The 22,744-nt window shown below is 42.4% G+C and overlaps 1 protein-coding gene and 1 long non-coding RNA gene across 2 annotated transcripts; both read left to right on the forward strand.

Annotated features, from left to right (window-relative positions):
• The first annotated feature begins 2,110 nt into the window (after window positions 1-2,110).
• On the forward strand, window positions 2,111-4,647 carry LOC125300989. The gene is made up of 3 exons (XR_007194648.1): window positions 2,111-2,369; window positions 2,514-2,605; window positions 4,380-4,647. It is a non-coding gene; the product is annotated as an uncharacterized LOC125300989 (long non-coding RNA).
• Window positions 4,648-5,224: 577 nt separating this feature from the next.
• rexo1 (REX1, RNA exonuclease 1 homolog) lies at window positions 5,225-21,154 on the forward strand. Its single transcript, XM_048253301.1, has 16 exons — window positions 5,225-5,557; window positions 5,878-7,976; window positions 9,048-9,149; window positions 9,291-9,522; window positions 9,847-10,004; window positions 12,366-12,503; window positions 13,052-13,175; window positions 13,428-13,553; window positions 14,025-14,162; window positions 14,555-14,668; window positions 15,740-15,813; window positions 16,716-16,826; window positions 16,966-17,081; window positions 17,385-17,523; window positions 19,207-19,327; window positions 19,929-21,154. The coding sequence occupies exons 1-16, from the start codon at window positions 5,371-5,373 to the stop codon at window positions 20,015-20,017; spliced, it is 4,068 nt and encodes a 1,355-aa protein (XP_048109258.1). The 5' UTR covers window positions 5,225-5,370; the 3' UTR covers window positions 20,018-21,154.
• Window positions 21,155-22,744: the final 1,590 nt, after the last annotated feature.

The raw sequence follows: 22,744 nt of genomic DNA on the forward strand, positions 1-22,744 counted from the left end.
TGATGCTTTTTCTCTACGAAACTCCCCCTAGCGTCTGTACATGTCGATACGTGTACGAGCCCTCGCTTGGTCTGAAGTTCTTTTGCTTTTCTTTGCATCTTCCGTCAAGGGTTTCCGCTGCTTCTTCGCCGGCTTTGCCATTATGCACACGTTTGCAACAATCGCTAGCGTTTCGTTAGCCTGCCTCTGTGCTGTGGATGCAGGATGTAAACTGATCCTGCTTCTCGCGATGTCTAAGACTTTGTGATACTGAAGGTCGGCGGGTACGATACACTGAACTTGCAAGCGGGATATTCTTCCTACAGGCAATAGGGGCAGGCGAGAGAGTCTTCATTCACCCTGTAATGAGTCATTTAACCATATACCGACTTACGAAGATGATTAATTAACACGAAAACGTTGCCTTTATCGTACCCGCCGACCGAAGCAGGATCAGTTTACATCCTGCATCCACAGCACAGAGGCAGACTAGCGAAACGCTAGTGATTGTTGCAAATGTGTGTATAATGGCAGATCCGGCGAAAAAGCAGCGAAAACCCTTGACGGAAGATGCAAAGAAAAGGAAAAAAGCTTCAGACCGAGCGAGGGGGAGTTTCATAGAGAAAAAGCATCAGGCTTGCCTGGTGTCCCTTTAAGACTCATGCGTGTGTCCAGGTGGTGCTCCAGGTTGTGCTCCTTAAATAAATTAAAAATGAGGTTCTGAACTCTGAACTCTTCTCCAATCAAGGCAGGAGATGTGGTGGCACCAACGTGACTCCATTGTGTTCTATGCTTTGGCAGACCACTGCAATGAAGTCCGGTCTCTCCTTTGCAGACATTCTCTCAAGCGCTGCCTCTATTGTGAGCATCAGGCCCATCAATGTCTCTGTCAGCGAATCATTCTGAGATTTCCTGCTGCACTTTGCAGGGGGCCTTTGCGTGCTTCCATCTGACGTGCTGGTGCTGGATGACTCAAAGTCTGGGTCACAAAAAGTCGATTCTGCAATCAGCGGTTCATTCTGGTTGTTGTCTGAGGCATCAACAGTGGTGTCTGAACTGGTGTCTGGGGCAGGGGGTTCCAAAAAAATCACAAGAGAGGATTTAATATCATGGAATAAAAGCATTCATAACAACAGCAGCATATATTTTGTCAGTTAGGCAAAACAAAACTTTTAAATTATTGGATAAGAATATGTGTGAAGTCCATAGTGAACACTACTTGGGATTCATTCAGATGCCAAATGAGTAGCCTACTATTTAACAATGGGAGAGTGAAAGTTGATACCTTGTGAGTGCAGGTTAGATACACTTTCTTTCCTTTTAGTATGTGGCTCCAGAAACTGTAACCTCCGCAATGAACTAAGTTTAAAAAGCCACCAGATGACGCCATTTTACTCTTTGTTTTACCATCCAAAAAGACCCGAAATGCAGTGAAATGCCGCCATCTAGTGGCTTGAAATATGTAATGTAGCCCATTAGATTTATTAGAAAAGAAGCGACCATCGAATAATCTTGTACTTCCTTGTCAATTATTCGTGTAATCCATCTGATATATTGTGTCATTCCTTTATAAATTGTGGAGTATTATTAAGGTACGTTTTGGAATGTAATTACTCTGACATTAGACATTAAACGACCACAAATGTAGGCAATGGGCTTAGGGGCTGACACTTTGCATACAATTTCTCATCACTGCTTGAGCCTTGGCTACGGTGTACATTCAGCTGTCAGAGTCAGGTGTCAGACATCAGATGAAAAGGCATCAGGTCTCAGGAAAACCGCGGTCAAGTTTACGGAATTACACAGTCATGTCTCAGACTCAGATGAAAAGGAGTCAGATCTCAGAAAAATGCTGTCAGAAAAAGCGGAGTAGACATTATCTGGTCCCATACCCACCCCGCTTCTTCCTGTTCTTCTTCTTCTTCTTCGACTTCATGGCGGTTTGCAACCATTTTTTGGTGTTACCGCCACCGTTTGGCCTGGAATAGGCTACGTGCTAGCTTGCAGCAATTAACAATAATTAATATAATTTACATAGTTAATTGACAAACACAGGCCTCATAGCGTCCTTAATGTGAAGCTCATAAAAGCATTCGATTTCGTTCTTGAAGCTTATTTTACACAGAAACTTTAGGATGTAAGGTGAGTTAGGCTACAACTTCTTAAAAGTGTGCAATGTGAGTCCGTCAGTAGGCTAAACAAATTCGATCCTTGTTATGAAGCTGTTTAATTGGGCGTCTTTAGATAGGCCTATAGCCTACTACCGTTATTTTCATTTTAATATAACTAGCCTATGTTTCAACGAGTTGAAACCGGCGACTGAACAAAATAGGATTCATAGATGCCCATTTCACAAGATGTCGCCTAATAAATCTGCTGAATCTTCAAAGGTAGGCTACCTGCCGACTGTGTCTTGCTGTCAACAGATTCGTTACAAATGCATAGCTTTTCCCAAACTTTTAAGTTTACCATAGTTAGGTTCGAAGGTGTAGTCTAAATCATTGTAGCAATCACTCTTTTACAACTGTTTACAGGAACGCAGGATGGCCTACCGGTAACATTTACCTGAGTTCAACGTATCCGGAAATTGTGAAATGGACTAATCAAGGCACTCCCAGGAGGACATGTAAGGACTTGGAAGAGCCTACATGTTATCTACCTGGTTTCCACCAACAACCTGGGGGGTAAGCCTATTCCAAGTAGTGACAAACCTAGGGAGGGTTAACTCCGTAAGTGTAAACCTCCTACAAGAAGAGCCCTACGACATCGTTTTGTTAGAATAATGAAGCCATACAGCTCTTCTATTAGGAGATTTACCACTTAAGTTACCCACGTATGTCACTAAACCACGTACTTGGATGGGCTACCCCCTGGGGCCTGTACTACGAAGCGGGGTTACTGGCTTATCTGGGTAACTTCGAGAGTAACTTGATCACGTGTGGCCTAAGTTCCCGATTAACCCATACTACTTAAGGTGGATAGGTTTTAACCGAGGTATGCTGCCATGGCAATTTACGCTGCATCTCAAACCTGCTCCGAGCAGGTTATGTTCTTGGTTAACCCGAGGTTTCCGTTAACCACACCCTTTATAAGTAGGCTACCACCCCTCCACTAACAATTGGAGACTATGTCGGCTGAGGTATTTATATATATATATATATATATATATATATATATATATATATATATATATATATATATATACATATATATAGATATATATATATACTTATGAAGATTTGTCAGAGATGATCTCTAGGCAGAAGTCTCTAATGTCACCCGTCATAGCAATGCCCTTACGTGGACATTCATGTTTTCCATCTAATCGGTGATGCTGAACATCTGAGCAAGAATAGCCTAAAATAAATCGGACATAGCCTAGGCCTAATAAATTAAAATCACCATTTTAACAAACTTGTTGAATTGAAGGTCATATTACTGTAGCCTACCCTGCACACAAAGGCTACACATTTCCACAGCACCAGAATCCGACCGAATGCCTCCCTCAACCCCTTCCACAATCGGCCTTCCACTATTATTTGCGATGGCCAACTTTTAAGAAATATTAATGCAAGCTATAGCTAGGCTATATAAACCTAGTATTCTGAATGTGTTTGTGTTTCATTTTCACCTGCTGCCATGTGCGTTTGCAATGGTGTTGCATCTGAAATGTTTACAGGATTAGGCATACACTAAATCAGTCAATGGGGGCTACTTAAACATTAAATTATCCTATTACTGTAATCTATATGCCCACTTCTAAATTGTGTTGCATCTGTAGGCATTTCCATTAACTCAAAATGGGCAATTTAATTATTTCAACTCATTTCAGACATTCCGCAAGCTATTAATCCTCAGTAACACATAGGCCTATTTGAAGAACATATGGAAATAAAACTTTACTTTTAGGCATTTAAGCTACCCAATCTGCAATACGTTGCCAACAGCCTTGCCTTGCTTTGTTCACTGCCGACGTATTTGATTTTTGTCGTAGAGTGGGTTTTAATTCCTCATAACTTGGCATAATAATTGTGCATTCCTCATCCGTAAAATAAGGTGATCGCGTCATTGAAAGTGGTGACTTGCTGCAACCCGCCCCTTTTATGTGAACGCCACAAAAACTCAATTAGGTTAACCTCGCTCAACAAATCAACTTCATAATCAGCGTCAGAAAACCGATTAACACCACTTAAGATAACCAGGTTTTGTCAACCCCGGTTTAACAAAGTAACCCTGGGTTACATCTGGGTAGGTTAAGCTCCCTTCGTAGTACAGGCCCCTGGTCTTCAGGGCTTGGTTGCATTCAAACCAGTGACCTCATGTCCTTAACACATGGTGTTGTTGTTGTTGTTGTTAATAATAACATTATTATTAATAATAATAAAACACTTTTCCCACAGGAAATATTTACAGGTAAAGTAAAACATCCTGGCCTGGGTGTCCTATCTCAGTTTTGAACGTTAAGTCCTGAAGGCTGTGGGTTGAAACATGTTGGCCAATGCAGCAAAAAAAGTCTTCAGGTCTGATTGTTAGTAACCTAAATGGAATTTTTATATGTTTGACTTTGAACGTCTAACTTGTATACGTCTGGAAGGCCACAAGAGCTGATGTCTTTGAATGTGCAGGCCTAAGAGCCATTATTTGGACGTGTGAAAATACTTGATGTTGCTGTCTGTCTCACAATTACTGCTTTTAATAAAGGCTTTTAAACAGATGTGTCTTTACTTTGTGTATAAATTATCCAATGAAGTTCAACATGGGCTATATAGGCCCTGAGCCTACCTCGTCGATACAAATGAATGAAATCATGGCCTTAAGTGCTATGTTAAGGCAAATACATAGGCCTACACATCGTAGCATCTATTTAGTGCAACCCTTCTGAATCGAGGCGCGGTATGTCTATTTATTTATTTATTTATATTTATATATATATATATATAGAAAGGTGAGCCCGTCCCACCCCCAATCTGCAAACAGTTGTAAAGCTATACGTCTACAATTGTAGGCTAAGTCATCGCGATGTAGGCCTAGTCGTTTATACAAACTTAAGAATAAGGTGTAAAACATTAATAAGGATTACCTGCATCTATTTAATACCGTAACAAATAAAATGAGCGTAACCAGGGAGTAACGCCGGGAATGCGCACAGGCATATATCAGGCGTTCTCATGACGTCAATATTGTGCGACGCCTGGCCCTTTGGTGCATGTTTTTTTTTTTTAGTTGAACAATAAAAGATGGCGTCGTGCGGACGCTTGTTGTTCCTATTGAGAAGGAAAGTGGCAAAAGAAAGGTTCATCTAGAGACAGGTGTACATTTATTCAATAAAGAAGTGTAACTTGTGTTGATTTGACCTGAATTACATGGGAATGCTAGAGAGTTTGGGTGACTATGTTGAGATCCACCGGGTTTTTCCGTGGGATTGATTGCCCGTTTTACAGCGAGAGCTATAACGGGAAGATCGTCAAAAATGGGTGCAACCGACCGTACTGTCACTTCAGACACAGCAACCAGAGAAGAACTTCCTATGGAGCGTTTGAAGTCAGAAAAACTAAAGAACTCTCTTCAAGTACAAATGGTGATTTCCATTTTCCCTCTGTAAACAAATACATGCACGCGACAACTGCAGTCTTCTGTTCTAAGCGACTATTGCACTGCGAGTACTACAAGCAGTTAGCTAATGGTTACTGCTGCAGAGCTTTTAATTCTTACTGCAAGCGAACCAAAATGTTTTTCGGCAGACGAAAATATTGGTGACATATTGAACGTTGAACAAAAGGCGTTCCTGGTGTGTTTTAATTCCGATTTAACTACTGTCTAGCCACAACCAATTGATTTTCAACTGCACTTCGTGCTATAACGCTTACTATTTTGCATGTGTGTTTATGTTTTTTGCAGAAGAGTGTTATGACCCATTCAGTCCCGAGGTAGTGCGGCCAGAAGACCATCGCAATGAGGAACCTGAGACCAAGCGGCGACCAGGTTCTCCTATGGACGTGGGCGCCATTGAACTTGAATTGGTCAATCGCGCTATTGAGGCTGTTCAGTGTGAGGTGGAGAAAGAGAGGAGGAAACTCTCACATATTGGGGACCAGGAATATGAGCCTTCGTCAAGCTCCTCCACTGTGGGACCCAAACGGAAAAAGCCTGTCCCTGTTGCCTCTCATCAGGGTTATGACCCGGGGAGTTATCAGATGACACAAGGGACTGATTACAGCCCCACCCCTCGCTCCAATAAATACGTCTTGGACTCAGAAAGTGAGGATAACCATGGCAGTTCAATGGAGTACGTACCCACGGCTGTCAGCAAAACGTCAGCGAAAAAGTCTTTACTTTTCAGTCCGACTTCCCACGCCTCCAAACTTCCCTCCAGCCCTCAGAGTTCCTCTTCTGCAAAGTGCAAATACACGCTTGATGCATCCAAATCCCATTTGGACTCAGGAAGTGAGGAAAATCATAGCAGTTCTCTGGAGTACGTACCCACAGCTGTTAGTAAAACATCGTCGAAAAAGTCATTACTTTTCAGTCCATCCTCCCGCACCTCAAATCTTCCCTCTAGCCCCAAGAGATCCACATCTGTCAAGAACAAGTACACACTTGACAAATCCAAACCCCTCACTGACATGGAATATGACCCTCTATCCAACTTTTCTGCCAAACTGGCCAGCAAAAACAAGTACCAGAGGGCACTCACTACTGATGCAGAGACTAAGAAGGCGTTTCCGCCTACAAGTAAGAGGAAGCAATCTATAGATGAGGAGTATGTGCCTACAGTTAAAAAACAGCGACCGCAGCAGCCGGTGGTGGACAGTCAGAAGTACTCTGCCTATTTTGCAGAGTCAGACGAGGAGAGCTCTGGGACGGAGTACCGGCCGATGTTGCTCAGCCACCTGCAGCGACGGAAGAATGCCAGTGCCTCAGCTGAGGATGCTACTCGGAGGAGCTCGGAGGAGAAGGGCGACGCCGCTCCCTCCTCGAGGGTTCTGAAGCAACAGAGGAGCCAGAATTCCAAGCCAGAGGAAGTTTCCTCGCAGGGGGACTCGGGGGACCCAGAGGAGAGCCTGGATCGGGAACGGTCCCGAGAGAAAGTTCCTGAAAAGAAATCCAAAGACAGGGACAGTCAAAAGAAGAGCAGTAAGAATGGAGATACGAGAAGAGAAGAGAAGCGGCCCAGCGGAAAAAGCAGTGGTGAGAAGGTGAGGACGGGGAGCTCCAGCAGCGATAAAAAGAAGAAACTGAGCTCGGAGAGCATCAACAAGACTGAGAGGACTGATGATAAAAACAGACTGAAAGACAAGGTGGCACACAAGAGCAGGAAGGAGGAGAAGAGTACTGACGGCAAGAGCAGGAGACCTGAGAAGGTCAAAGGTGAGTCGAGTCACAAGGAGAAGGAGAGGAGCAGCGAGGTCAAAAAGCACAAGCCAGAGAAGACCCACGAAAGGGACTTGTCCAAATATAAGGATCAGAAAAACGGCAAGCTTCACTCGGCCGGGAAGGAGAAGGACAAAATCAAATCGAGCCAAGGGAGCGTGTCAGTCAGCAAAGACAAGAGTAGGAAAAGTGGCTCGTCGTCAGGCGGCAAAGAAGCCAAGGTGGGCAGGCAGAAACAGCGGTCACTGAGTCACGTCGATCTGTTTGGAGATGAGAGCGGAGAGGACGCCAGGCAGAAGGAGGAAGACGACGACGAAGATGATGATGAAGATGAGGAGGATGAGGAGGAGATCATTGTGAGGAAGTCAGCTGCTGCACACAGGCGGAAAGGCCTGTTGAGCAGCAAGAAGGACGCAGTTGACCTCAGGCGCTCGTTCTCTGAGGAGGAGATCGGAGAGGAAGATGACCGGAGTGACAACGAAGATGTTGATGATGGAGGTGTGGACTACTCAAACCTACAGGATGTGGACTATGACTCTGACCCCGACCCCCTGGAGGAGTGCCTGCGGATCTTTAATGAGTCCAAAGACGTAAAAACTGAGGACAAAGGGAGGCAAGCCAAACGGGTACTGCCAGTGTTCTTTTGTTGGCATCGCTTCTTAATTTTTGTTTGAGCTTACATTTAACCCATATTTAATCACTTTAGTTTACAGGTCAGCGTGTTCAATCCAGCATTGTGCAAAAAGTTTGAGTTGTTTTACAGAAACATTCGTAGTAGAAATGTATTTTCATCTTACAGAGCAGGGTGTTCAAATATTGATTAAATCCAGTATTAAGTTTTAGGGGTTTTACAAAAACATTAATAGTAGAAATGTATTTAATTTTCTAAAATGAGTGGTTCAATAGGAGATATTATACTTCAAACATTCTTATTAAGTATTCCAGTGAGGCATTTATATGCTGTTAATGGAAGAATGTAACAAAGTCGGAGACCACATTCAGAGTTGGAAGTGACCAGTGTAACTAGGGATAACATGAAGAGACAGAAATGATCGAGACAGTCTAAATCCACTGTAGAACTCCCAAATCCTTGTTACAACCAGCCTTGCCTTAAATTCTGCAGGCATGGTGGAGCAGCGGTAACGTAACTGACTGACAATCGGTCGACTCGGGTTTCGATTCCCACCATTGCGAGTTTGTGTCGCCTTGGATAAAAGCGTCTGCTAAGTATCAGTCAACTTTAAGTTCTAAGTACCTGAAAAATGGTGCAAGTGTACCTATAGGTGAATTGATACTAATATTAAAGTCAAATTTTAAATACCGTTTTAAAGTCAAATCTCTGTAAGGCCTTTTTAACACGTACACACTGACAAAAAGAGGAAGAGACCATTAATGGCAACTTTATACTTTTCCATTTGCATTATGTGTATCTTTCTTTATCAGATGCTTCCACCCCCCCTGCCCTACAGGTTGAAAACAACTCGTCGTAATGTCATCCAAAATGGTGCAGTACACAGGAGAAGTAGTAGCATTGTACTGAGGGTTTTTGATTTAGCTTCCCTCAGCATCTGACACTGGCACAGATGTGTCTCTGATAACATGTGGGTCCACCGGATGCCTTCAGAGGCAGCTGCCATGTGGCCCCATTACTAAACTGAGAAGTGGGACCTTTTCCTCTCATTGTTTTGTCTTCACAGTCAACCAAGGAGCCAGCAGACCATGATGCTTCCGACAGCACTTTATCAACAGTCATTCCTGGACAGAAGAAGCGAGTCTCACATTTTGCAGCCAAAGGAAGCGTGAGTCTTTTATACATGTTGGGGGTTTTTTTTTAAATGAAGATGCAATTTCTTGTTTTTGCTGTTTAAAATAGAACCCGTTTCCTTAGAGACCAGCACTAACGTAACATGGACCTCTCTCTGTGGGACTTCTCTGTGCAGGCCGAGTCGTCTCGGGCATCGGTGGTCAGGCCGTACCGGAGGCCAACAGCGCAGGAGATGTGCTACCAGCGTATGCAGATGGCGCAGCAGCAGGCTGAGCAGCTAGCCGTCGTGGTGAAAGCCGCCACCGCCGCGTCCTCCTCCTACTCCTTGTCCAGCTCCTCCACCTCTATCTCTGGGGAAAAGAAGAGAGTGGCCCATCGGCCTAACCCCTCCGCACTTTCTCTTAAAGGTATGAAAAGCAATGCAGTGTGCCTGACTACACCATATTACTAGAGTGTGTGATATTCCAATAGTTAAGGATGGCAATATAGCATTCTTGAGTTTTAATGCTATGTAGTATAGACAGGTATTTCTGCCTCTATATTAGTAGTCTTTAATTGTGGGTGCTAAAGCTTTTAAATTTAAAAGGGAGATGAACTTGATGATGTTATCATGAGTGAAATATTAAACCAGATGCTGGAAACGTGAACTTTGCACCTGTGCTGACTTGTTGTTGAGAGCTGGAGCTCCTGGTCAGTTGTCAAGAGACTCTTTCTCCGCCTTTCTACTTCAGCTTCATCCGAAGCTAAAAGGAGTGGCTCGCGAGTGTTGTCCCCCACCAGAGCGACCCCCGAGCTGCCCTCTGTAAAGGCCCACACCTCTGCAGGCATCCTCTCTAAGACCATGTCCACCAGCATGCAGAAGAGAGTGGCCCACACCCCCACCATGAAGGTCAGTGGCAGCCATTTTTGCTTTAAATCAAAGAAGGATACTATTTTCTGGTTCTGTTTGGTAGAGCGGTCGAGGAGGAACACTTCCCCGATTATTTGCCCCATGTCTCTGCGCAGTAGGATTAATTTCATCAGACGAGACGCGAGGAAATATGTTCGTCAACAACCTTTTTATTCATGACTAAGACGAGACGATGACGAAACTGCACTAATGTCCTGAAACACTGACTAATACTATCTTAAGATGCATTATTGTTGACAAAAAAAGACAAGACTAAAATGTTTTGCATGAAATAAAAACTAAGATAAAATCTCTCTTCATTTTCGTCTATAAAATGAGAAGGAGAATATCTAGCTGTTACGTTTTCAAAATACGTTTTTAAAATTACTGTTGCTGCAACCCTGTGGCGGCAACACGAAACTACATAGAACAAAAACACTGGAGATTTCTGCCAGAGTTAGCAAGCTAACTAAGCTTTATGCCACAATGCTACATACCCAGAAGTTGAAGCTTCTCTTATAAAATTAACATCCCCCAGAATGTCCATACGAAAATTTTCAGCAAGTAATGTCAACTATTTAACTAGTTACACTGATGATGCAAAGTTCGCTAGCAAGTTAGCTTAGATGGAGAGTTAGGAGAATGTGTTTGCGCTTGAGCATATCACCATCTAGCTGCATGGCGTAAACTTAACTTAACCAATAAAAAGAAACGCATGGACCATCTAGCTAAAAAAAAAAAAAAAATAGACCTACTTCAGCAGTAGGCTATATTAGCTTGCGGACCCCTTGGGATAGCTTGCGGACCACCAGCGGTCCCCGGACCACACTTTGAGAAACACTGGTTTACGAAGATCATGACAGTGGTCCAGTGGTCGGTCAAATCCCAGCTATGGTATAAATCCCAGCCGAATTATAACTGTGCATGTAAACATACTGACTGACAAAAATCTGAATGAGTAATTATATCAGACGAGTAGCCCTGTGGACACACAATATTGTTGGAAAATTGAGATGTGTGAAACACTATTTGACTGAAATGGTAATCAGAAATAATTTGTTATAAAAAAAGACTAAAATGTTTTGACTAAAACTGACTAAGACTAAGACACCTGTAGTTTTCTTTTGACTAAAACTAGACTAAAATGACAAGATTTTTAGTCGACTAAAACTTGACTAACAAAAATTATATTTGAATGACTAAATATGACAAAGACTAAAAAGGACATTTCGTCACAAGACTAGACTAAGACTAAATTAAAAATAGGTGACAAAATTAACACAATTAACTGCGCAGCCAGGGAGGAACACTTCCCTGATTATCTGCCCTATGTCTTTGCCAGTAGAGGGCAGTGATGTGGACAGAGGTGGATAGGGTGGGGATATACTCATGATTCAGCTTCATCACAGTTCTTGAGTTGTTTAGTTCAGTGCAGTAATTTCCTGTGTATTAGCCGCATTTGTGTATAACATTTATGTGGTTATGGAGAGATTATATGTATGTTTGTACTTGAACTTTTTCCCATTAGTGTTACATGTCTGTCCTTTTTTACAATAGAGCTACTACTATAAAATGGACGCAAAAAAAAATACACTTATGACAATAAAGTATTATCTTATTAATAAGATGTATTATCTATCCATCTATAAACTGCAGGAGAGTGTTTTATACAAATAAAAAAACAAAACCATTTATTAACCATACCTGTGTATTAACTGCAGTGGCCAATAGCCCAATGAATAAAAATCGAATTGAGCTTTAATCATTAAGAGGAATGAAGAGAAGAAATGCATTCCCATGTATAGCCTGCCCCAGTGTATTGATGTCATAGCTGAAGAAATTTAGCAAAATCAATGTATAAACCTTGGCAATGTACAGTATATTAATAAGAAGGCCTGTGATGAGTTTTGGTTTGTTATATATATATATATACTAGTTTATATAGCTTGACAGTGATCTATTGTAGGTTGTGTAAGCAACAGATATTGCCCATGTTTGGATTAAAAATACAAACAAATCAAATTTATACAATTTTTAGCATCTCAATGCAGATTGATTGGATAATTGGCAAATATCAATATATTTAAATGAGTCTGTCCCTCTCCTCCAACATAACTAGAGAATCAATGTAGGTTTTCAGTCAATCAAATAGCCACACATCACATCACCCAATAAATCGTACATTGACTGAGATTAGGCTGCCAAGTAGATGTATGGATGCTGCTGTTAGGATGGGGATGGGGCACATGTAGCAACAGGGGCCCCTCTGACTGTTTCCCCTCTCCCCACCTTTGAGGTGGCCCTAATGTTATCATGGCCCCACCGGATGCCCCCAAATTATTCTCGTCTCCCTCTCCTCAGAGTTCATCAATGAAGCGGCCGGTCATCCCCACCGAGTTTGGAGCCAAAGTCCCCACCGGGGTCCGCCAGCGCTACCTCAACCTTTTCATTGACGAGTGCCTAAAGGTCTGCCCCTCGGAGCCCGCAGCCTTCCAGATGGTGAGCGCCTCCCTGCCCAACAGACTCACAAGGGGCGTGCGTGCGTGCGTGCGTGCGTGCGTGCGTGCGTGCGTGCGTGTGTATGTGCGTGCACAATGCACATACAAGCGTGTGTGTGTGTGTGTGTGTGTGTGTGTGTGTGTGTCAGCGAGCAAATGCAAGTGTTTGTTCATGTGTAGCTGTATTTCAACAGATGGAGCAAAGGAGTGTGTATGTTTCTGTTTTTCTTATTGTGTGTGTGTGTGTGTGTGTGTGTGTGTGTCAGCGAGCAAATGCAAGTGTTTGTTCATGTGTAGCTGTATTTCAACAGATGGAGCAAAGGAGTGTGTATGTTTCTGTTTTTCTTATTGTGTGTGTGTGTGTGAGAGAGAGCTTCCTGCTCAGCTGCAGTAAAGTACGGAAAAATGGTTACTCAGGGTGCACACACAGATGAAAAATATATATACCTGTACATTACTGTTAGTGGATTTGGATCAAAGCATTTGACTGGATGTAAATGCTGTGATGGGATTGGACGCTGTGAGCATGCAGTCTGTGCTTCCTTGCAGGCGCTGGATGAGGAGCAGGTGGTGTACGACCGCAGTAGCAGTAAGAACATCTACCTGAATGTGGCCGTCAACACGCTAAAGAAGCTACGCAGCAAAAGCACTTTGCCTGCCTCAAACCCGCCCAGTACGTCTCTCACACACACACACACACACACACACACAAAACACCCTGTTCCTCAAACTTTGATTCAAAACACTGAAATCCAATTACGTAATCCCGCTAAGCTCACATTTTGTATTGCTAAGCTCATATTTTGTATTATGTATTAGCTGTTGGCGCACCCAACATGTGCATCATGTCATGGCTTTCCAAACAACCCAAAGGTCAGACTTATTTCCCCTCTAACCCACCCCACCCATCGCTGCTGTTCTCCAGAGTATCAAGCGGCGAGCGCCAGCCAGAAGATTCAGTCTCATGAGAAGATGCTGGGGGGCCGCATGGCAGCCAAGACCAGCTTCACCGTCAACAGGATGGGCAAACAGCAGGAGTTGGAACTCCGAGGTGACTAACCGCATCCTTAGAAAGTAGATTCCGTTTAGATTCCTCTGACTTGTCAACTAATGTAAATTCTGGAATGGCTAGCAGAAAAACCAAAGGGTTAATGCCTGTTCACACTGGCAGAGATAACTGTAACGCTAACAGCGAAAAACGACAGCAAACTAACTAAAGTATTGCTTTAGCTAATATAAACAACAATGTACACACTGCATACTATAGCGACAACAACATGGAAAACTATATAGTTTTCAGAGCGATTTTGTGAATGATAGAAGCGCTGTCAGACAATCAGAATCTATAGAATATCAGGCATCACATTCATGAACATGAGGAGAGACTTTCCCGGTCATTGGTTCCAGTTGCAGTAGTCCTTATAGTTATGGTGGACGGGGCTTTAAGCAGGTATGTAAACCGTGTGTGTGTGTGTGTGTGTGTGTGTGTGTGTGTGTGTGTCTGTGGCATGCTGCTCCACAGGTGCGTGTCTGTATGCCAAGCTGAAGGAGTACCTCATGACTGAAGAACAGCTACAGGAGCACGGCTACCCCAGACCCAACCCTGACCGCCCAGGCCACATCATCATCCACAACGCCCCGGAGAAGAAGAACCTAGATCGTGAGGACCAACACACACAAATATATACATACATACATACATACATGCATACATACACACACACACACACACCTTCTGGCTTTCTCTCTGCCACTTCTTCTGCACACATATTCTATCCTCCTCACATACTCTTTCACTGACTCTTGCATGAACACACACACACACACACACACACACACACACACATAAATATTCTCCGTTTCGATGTCTTTGTCTCTCTCACTCTCCTGCACGCACTCATATAGTCTGTCTGTCTCTCATTCACTTGGTCGCTTACTCCCTCATCCCTGCACACGCGTATGAAAACATGCCCAATCAGGCTCTCCGTCTGTCTCTACTTTACATGGCAGTTGTCTGCCACAGCTACTGATGAGCTGCCCTGCCTCTTCCAGCTTTCTCAAAGGTGTGCTGCCGCTGTGGGGCTGAGTACAAGATCAACGTCAACGGCAGTTGTGTGCGCAAGGAGGAGTGCAGCCACCACTGGGGCCGCCTGCGCCGCTACCGAGGTCAGAGGTCACCCGGGGAGATGGTGGGGTGGGTTGGGCTGGGGGCAGTTGTGGGGAGTGACCGGGCTTTCAAACTGCTGTTATTTCATCTTGTTTATCTCTATTTTACACACCTGATTAGTTCATTTTAGGCACTATATGTGAGAATTCTTATTCATAAATAAACTAAAAACAAAATGTGAAGCAATAACTATTTTGATGTAAATACAGAAATGCCTATAATTTAGCAGCTAGTCCCGGCCCATTCCTCTCTCATACACTTTCTACCACAAAAGGCACTAGTGAGTCACTATAATGAAGCCAGCAAGGCAAAGCAAGTATGTAGCATAGATTTAGCACCTTTTAATTGTAATGTTTACATTAGGCATGAATACTTTGGTAAAAAATCTTAACCTTAAGGCAACACAAGCAGGAGTGTAAAGAGGTACCATCTTTAATCACGATCGGAGATGGGGAAATGTTACCATCAACAAAGTTCCAGCAGCAAATCCAAAGTTCTCTGGGGCGAGGCCCAATCTTATCCAGGTTCAATTACATTGTTTCCCGGCAAAACCATTACATACAGACATATGACAAAACCCATGATTGTCATGCTGTAGTTTCCGCAGAGAGAATAGACAACTCAAGCAAAATGCCACATATGCATCTTCCCTGTTGTTGGAGGCTACATCACATGATATTAATTATATGTCAGCACTATTCTCTGCAGAAGCATAGGCAATGCGTATCACATGGAATTCCTTCACTATTCTAATGGCTGTTGCATGATCTTTATTAGAGAGCCATTCATGGAGAGAGCAAGTGGAATGTACAGAAATGTATCTTGTAATAGTGGGAGACTCAATACAAAAGAAGAACGTCAATTCTTCCTAAACGCAATACACTGTATGTAAACCATATACATAATAATTCTATATGTGATGTCCAACACATTCAATGGAGGGATCGTCTTAAAATGTCTACCACAGTACAAGTGAATGGCATCCTGTGCAGGATGTTTCATAAAGCAGGCCTGAGGACAGAATCCTTTGGGCGATTTGTGTTTTATGCTCTAATGGTCTTTGCTTGCAGTGTCTGGTGGCTGGGAGACACATTATAACTGCTGCTCAGGTGCTGTGGGCTCACTTGGATGCCAGGTGGCAAAGGTAATCTCTACGGGGTTCTGTCAGAAACTCTCACCTGTGCTTTTTGTTGAGCACATAAAATTGCTCCTCAGTCTGTCATATTGATGTTCTAAAGGTGCTGCAAAAAAGATAAGCTATAAAGAAAGAAGCGGCATAGAAGGCATGAGGTATTTTAGAAATGCTGCACTTTTGGTTTGTCCTTTTAATGTTGTAAGTCCAAAATGGGTTTTAGTTTGGAGGTGTTACACAATTAGTGGATGTAAATTTGATGAGCTAAAGTATGCAGTGCACACAGAGTGGCATGTGTTGTATCAGACATCAAACGCAGTATCTACATCTGTGGCTGCAGTATTAGTCTTTAGGGAAGGGAAGGTGCTCCGTGAGAGGAAGTGTCAGCAGTATTACCACGTCATTCCCTGCATTCCAATGAGGTCAGAACTTCCAAGAAGCTGACAAAGCCTTGCACAACGGCCATTTTAGTCGGAATTCATGACAGAAAGGTGGAATTTCTGGCAAGATGTCTCTTTCTTAAGTCCATAGAAACAAACAATCCTAATAATGTATTAGTTGGATTACCACAAGCCAATCAGAAAGTGCGAAAATTCTTCTGTTGACAGTCTAGACTTTAACAACTGTAGACTGAGTACATAGAGACTCTCTTAAATATTCTCTCTCGTTCTCTCTCTCTTTCTTTCTCTCTTTTTCTCTCTCTGTTTCTGACACTAGGGGGCACTTTCAAAAATAGTCGCTATGTTATTGGAGGTTATCGATGATATGTTTGAGGTTGAGGGTGATTGACTATGACGCTTCCAATAGTGGTTGAATGTAAATGTATGTCACACTGTAGTTTTTGTGTGGATTAATGAATATGTTCTTCCCATCACTTCTTGTTTGTTTATTGTGTGTTTACTATTTATTTACAGCAACACGTGCAGGATGGGCGCAAGGAGGCGGTGGAGGGATACGTCAAGACCTTCAACAAGCCTCTGCCACCGGACGGAGATGCTGGGGTGTTTGCCCTGGACTGTGAAATGGTGAGTAATTGGTCAGAGAGACCCCATGTTACCTCTGTAGTGTGGAGCTAACATGCCCAGTGTCCAGAGGGATCGTGAAAAGGCTCTCAAACTTGCGGGTGGTGCCTTTCCTCATGTCTCCTCTTTTCTCTGTCCTCAGTGTTACACCAAGCAAGGCCTGGAGCTGACCCGCGTGACGGTCATCAACTCGGAGCTGAAGGTCATCTATGACACATTTGTCAAGCCCGAGAGCAAAGTGGTGGACTACAACACAAGGTCCGAACCCTCAAGGCGTCATTCTCGCAAGGGGATGGCGTGATGCTTGAAACTTTTATCTATTATGCAAGACACATTTCTTTCTTTCTCCCTCTCTCTCTCTCTCTCTCTCTCTCTGTGCTGTGTATCTGTCGCTCTTTCTTTCTTTCTCTCTTTCTCTCTTTCTCTCTGTCCCTCATTTTTTACTGTGTGTGTTTGTGTGTGTGTTTGTGTGTGTTTGTGTGTGTTTGTGTGTGTGTGTGTGTGTGTGTGTGTGTGTGTGTGTGTGTGTGTGTGTGTTTTAACCTAAATCTGTGACTCCAGGTTCTCGGGTGTGACGGAGGAGGATCTGGAGAGTTGCTCGATCACCATGAGAGACGTGCAGGCCGTGCTGCTCAGCATGTTCAGCGCTGACTCCATCCTGATTGGACACAGCTTGGAGAGTGACCTCACGGCCCTCAAGGTGAACCTCCACACCACAGCACAGCACTGGCTGAATTAGACATGTTCTAGTGTAACAAATCTGTAAACTCATATTTAGCTGCAAAAAGGATGCAGACAATATATCATATGTTGTTGAAAAGGACATATATCACTATTTCATTGAAAATATATGTTCATTTTAAATTTGTTACCAGCAACACGTTTCAAAAAAAGTTGGGACGGGGCCAAGAAAATGCTGGAAAAGTTGTGTAATGATAAAGAAAACAAAAGGAGGAATATTTTACAACTAATTAGGGAATCTGGCAACATGATTGGGTATGAAAAAGAGCATCCCATAAAGACTCTGGGATCACTTTGTGTAAATGTGTATGGACAAATGATGACACAATATAATTATAATGCTTTTTATGAAATGTACTATTTGGGGAGTTAATCATCTACAGTACATAATATCATTACAATATTGAGAGAATCCAGAGAAATCTTTGCAAACAAGGGACTAGGCTAAAAAACAATATTTGATGGCCATGGTGTTTTGGACCTCAGATAGTACTGCATTAAAACCATAGCTGTTTATTCAATATAAATCATTGTATGGGCTCAGGTAAACCTCTGATAACGTCGTTGTCAGGGGGAAATGGATGCTGATTCTCTATATTATCTCTATATAACATTTACAGTTTAAGTTCTGTACATCTTACATGTGACTTTCGACAAGTTTCAGTTACACCCGGATCGTTATGATTTACGAGTTCGTAGTAAACCATGCGTACACGTTAATTTACGTTTGATTTTCAAGTTACAGGGCCCAGGTGCCAAAATGGCCTGTCTGGAGTCCAGACCTGTCAAATTAGGTGCATCATAGAATGAAAAACATGAAGAATACCCCAAACTGTTGAGCAACTGAAATCCAATATCAGCAGGAATAGGACAACATTTCATTCTTAAAACTCTAGCAACTGGTCTCCTCAGTTCCTAAACATTTTCAGAATGTTGTTAAATGAAGAGGTGAAGCAGCACAGTGGTAAACATGCCCCCGTCCCAACCTTTTTTTTTTAAACATGTTGCTGGCATCAAATTCAAAATGAACATATATTTTCCATGAAATAGTAATTTTCAACATTTGATATGTTGTCTATTTGCACCTAAATATGGGTTTATAAGATTTGTATACATCACATTCTGTTTTTATTTGCATTTTACATAACGTCCCAACTTTTTCTGATTTGGGGTTGTAAGTTGTATTTGGCAAAAAATGGCTGTAAATTATACAGAGAAACAGTTATAATTTTAGGGGAAATGCAAGATCGTCAATATATTGTATCCCATATACTGTATGTACCAAATGTATATCATACACTCACATCTAAATTACTCTGGAGGATTGGTCCTATATTACTATCTCTTTACATTTTAAAAATGCTGTACTTCATGGTACATAATCTAAAATACTTTTACTTTTATTTTTATTTTCATTTTATGAGATGACTATAATTTTAACAACCTTTTTGTTTGTGAAGTGACCTTGGGTGTCATGAAAGGCGCTTTAAATAAAATGTATTATTATTAGATTATTATTATAATCCTAGTACAGTTGATCATTATATATACATGTTTTTGTTTTTATACAATGGCCCATCCAGAAAAGCTGTCTTGTGGGTGCAAGCTTGATTTGACTAAATGGCTTGTTCCTGTTTTGCAGCTGGTGCACAGTACTGTAGTGGACACAGCCATAGTATTCCCCCACCGCTTAGGCTTGCCCTACAAACGCGCCCTGAGGAACCTGATGGCAGACTACCTCAAACGCATCATACAGGACAACGGTGAGGCCCTCAAGCTCACTTGGATTACTTAATACGTTTACCTCTTTGACAGTTATAGATGCAGTTAAAGCATATTTCAGGATTCAGCTGGCTATGTGCTAAATATGAGGGCTATTAAACAACAGCTTTGGTCTACGTTCCAACAATGTTGTGTCAGTGCAGTTGAACAAGATTATTCAGAAATCAATTATTGTTCAATTTCTGTCTGTTTGCTGTAAGAGCTAATGTACATATGACATTGGTGACAACAGGTAGAGTGTGGATGTTGTGTTCCTAAACCCTCCTTTAACTCGTCCTGGTGGGTGTAGGGGGGTAAACCTGGTCAGTCATAGGAAGAGGTAATAATGAATAGAGCATGATTCTCAGCCTATGTTGGTGAGATTATATGACTAAATACTATTTAGTCATATAATCGATACAATGATATAATAAACTAAATGCACCTCATCTTCAATTGACATGACAGTCAAAGGAGGCAGTGGTTAGTATACTAATTCACAGCTTGATAATTGACTTAGCATGTAGTGCATATGAGCAGGCCTGTGTGTAGTATGATATAAAATCACTTGTCCCTGACTTGTCCCTTCATCTGTGACTGCAGTTGAGGGTCACGACTCCAGTGAGGACGCCTGCGCCTGCATGGAGCTCATGATGTGGAAGATCAAAGAGGACGCCAAGGTCAAGAGATGACCTTTGACATCTTTCTGCTCCTTCTTGTCACCGCATCAGGAGAGAAAGACTGAACACTGAAGGGAAATGAGAGAGAGAGAGAGACAAAAAGAGAGAGAAATGAAAGAGAGAAGTAAAAGAAAGGATGCCCCATAGCCGTCAAAATGCACTGTTGGCCTGTGTTCTAATGGACCTCTTGTAGATGTGTATATTTGGGAGTTTGGCGCAGCTCCAGGCTGTCGTAAGGGGCTCGAGGAGGAGGCCCCAATGGTGGTGTATCCTTTTGGAAGGCTGAGTTGTCGGAGCCGAGTTGCACTATGAAGGTTCCTACTGTTAAAGCCCCGGGTAGTCTAGAGCCGACCGTGTGAGATTAATCATGTACACCCATGCCACCGCAGCTAGCTACATAGCTGTTCAAACACGCTAGGATGCAGGCACGTCTTGTTTAGTTTTCTTTTTTTTGTTTGTTTGTTTTGTTTATTTAACTTTTTTGCTTCTTTGTTTTGTTTTGATCCCATTATGTTTATTACTTTTTGTGCGCATTCACAGACAACTGCCCATTATAGTCTGCTATAAATGCACTTACAGGGTCATTTAACTTTTGTTTGTACTACAAATAGTACTTCTTCTTTAAACGATTGTTTACATGGTGGAATGTGTCGTTGGTGGTTCATAGTTGATGAATGGCAAAAGACTTGAAACTAAGTAGTATTACTTTTATTATTATTATTATTATTATTATTATTATTACAATTCGGATATTCTATTAGTCATGCTTGTTTAGAGAAGACTGTTAATTGGAATACACAGTGTTAAGTAGCTGAAGGAACAGCACCTTTCTTCTTGTGTAGTTAAAAAAAGATTCTGAGGCTCACCAAGCCCTTTGAAATGCATGACAAAGACGCTGATACTGAACTCACTATGGTTTGTCCTAACCTCACGTAGGTAGAACATATACCTGCCTGCCACCGTAGCCATCACTGAATCTTTTAGAGAAACAATAACTTCAGATATCATCAGTATATACAGTATAAAGGTCATCAAACCAACGGGATGATTTTTGTGTGAAATATGGAGCCTGCACGCAACATTGTACATATGTCACTAGATTGTTTTGTATGTTTTTCTTTTTCTATTAAACAATGTTAAATGACTCAATATGCATATCTGTGTAGGTCCTTTGTGGTTTACTTGTCATACTCTGTAAGAATACAATTTCCAACATGGAGATGAAAAATTTAGAGAAAACAAATGGGTTTCTATTGTGTATTTTTATTTTGGACCTACAGTATGTTTACGAGATGCAACATATGGTTGGTTTGTAAAGGCTTCTGCTCTCTGGATATCGTAGTTTTCATGGTCAGCATTATTCTTGTCCTCTCGTCCTTCTGCCATGTGCTGGTCATCTCTGGTCAAGTTCACCTCCACGGCCATTTTTCTGACAGGTGCTCTGCTGAAGATTTCCCTTTTTTTCTCGGAACAGCTGTTTTATCGGAAAAACAAAAAATCGAAACAAAAAAAAAAGCCCAACTTGTGGTGTGTTCACAGCCCATTGTTGCCCCAGTGTGTGCTCCATTGAGCCCCCCGCGTGTCACTTGTCAGCACGAGCACCCAGTGTCCCCGGGATCAATACCGCACACAATGTTCTAGTGACAGGGAGGAGGCGTCCGGTCAGCACTTTATTGAGTGTCTGCGCAGATTTTGGACATGTGGGGGCAGAGGAGCAGGCAGGCAGCAGAAGGACTTCACCTCATTATCAACTTCGATCAGAGCTGTCCCTCTGATCACCTCTGACTGCTGGGGGTCAGGCCTGGCCCTCCTGGGCACACGGACCCCATGCTGGGCACAGGCTGCTCTATCCCTCAGGTCCCCCAGGATGGAGAAGAGTGACCCCACTGACCATTACCACAGACAAACATCAACAGGGACATATTTTCTTTAGCTGTTTTGTGTGTTTGGTGCTATCTTAGCTTAACATGTAAATGAAAGTGAATTGATTGATATTTGTACCAATTTAGTAACATGTTTAACCTTCGCCCATAGTTAGTATTTCCATTAGCCCAAAACCAACAACTTAAAATAGTGGGGTATTTGGTTATTAACAGCCAGAGATACTCTTTTAAAGAGTTCTGTGAACTTCTAATTGTACACTAATAGCACATTTAGTGCACAGTAACATCAGAGATTCTATGGTAACATCCCCTCCACACAAACAAAAACAGAAAGCCCCTTCCATCATGACCTTGACAGCCCAATTTCAATCCACCTCCACCACCATGTAACACACACACACACACACACTGATTATCTCTCATTAGCTCTCTTTCTCCGATTTCACACTTCTGTTGCCTCATTACTGAACTGATCTCTTGATGTTACCCTATTGATTTCCTGCCTCTCCACTCTTGAACAAGGCTAAAGAGCATCATTTGGTTTGAAAGAGATGTTACTTAAATGCCAGTAATTTATCTCCTGAAAAGATTTTGTTTGTCAGGTAAACAGTACTGACCTACAGAGCCAGTCAGCACTACAAGGATCCCTGGAGGAGGGATGTCCACAAGACTCTGTGTCAAGTCAAGTTCAATTGGTGATGCATTCTCTGAGGCAGGTATACAGTATATGTAGTCTCTACTGAAGGTCAGCAGATTGTTTGGGCTTGGATATGTTTACACCATGTCTGAGCTTGATTGGGGGATTTCATATGCTATTGGTTAGAAGATCTCAGCTTCGAAATGTGAAATTATGCTG

Source organism: Alosa alosa, chromosome 9 (assembly GCF_017589495.1).
Source record: "Alosa alosa isolate M-15738 ecotype Scorff River chromosome 9, AALO_Geno_1.1, whole genome shotgun sequence".
Lineage (NCBI taxonomy): Eukaryota > Metazoa > Chordata > Actinopteri > Clupeiformes > Clupeidae > Alosa > Alosa alosa.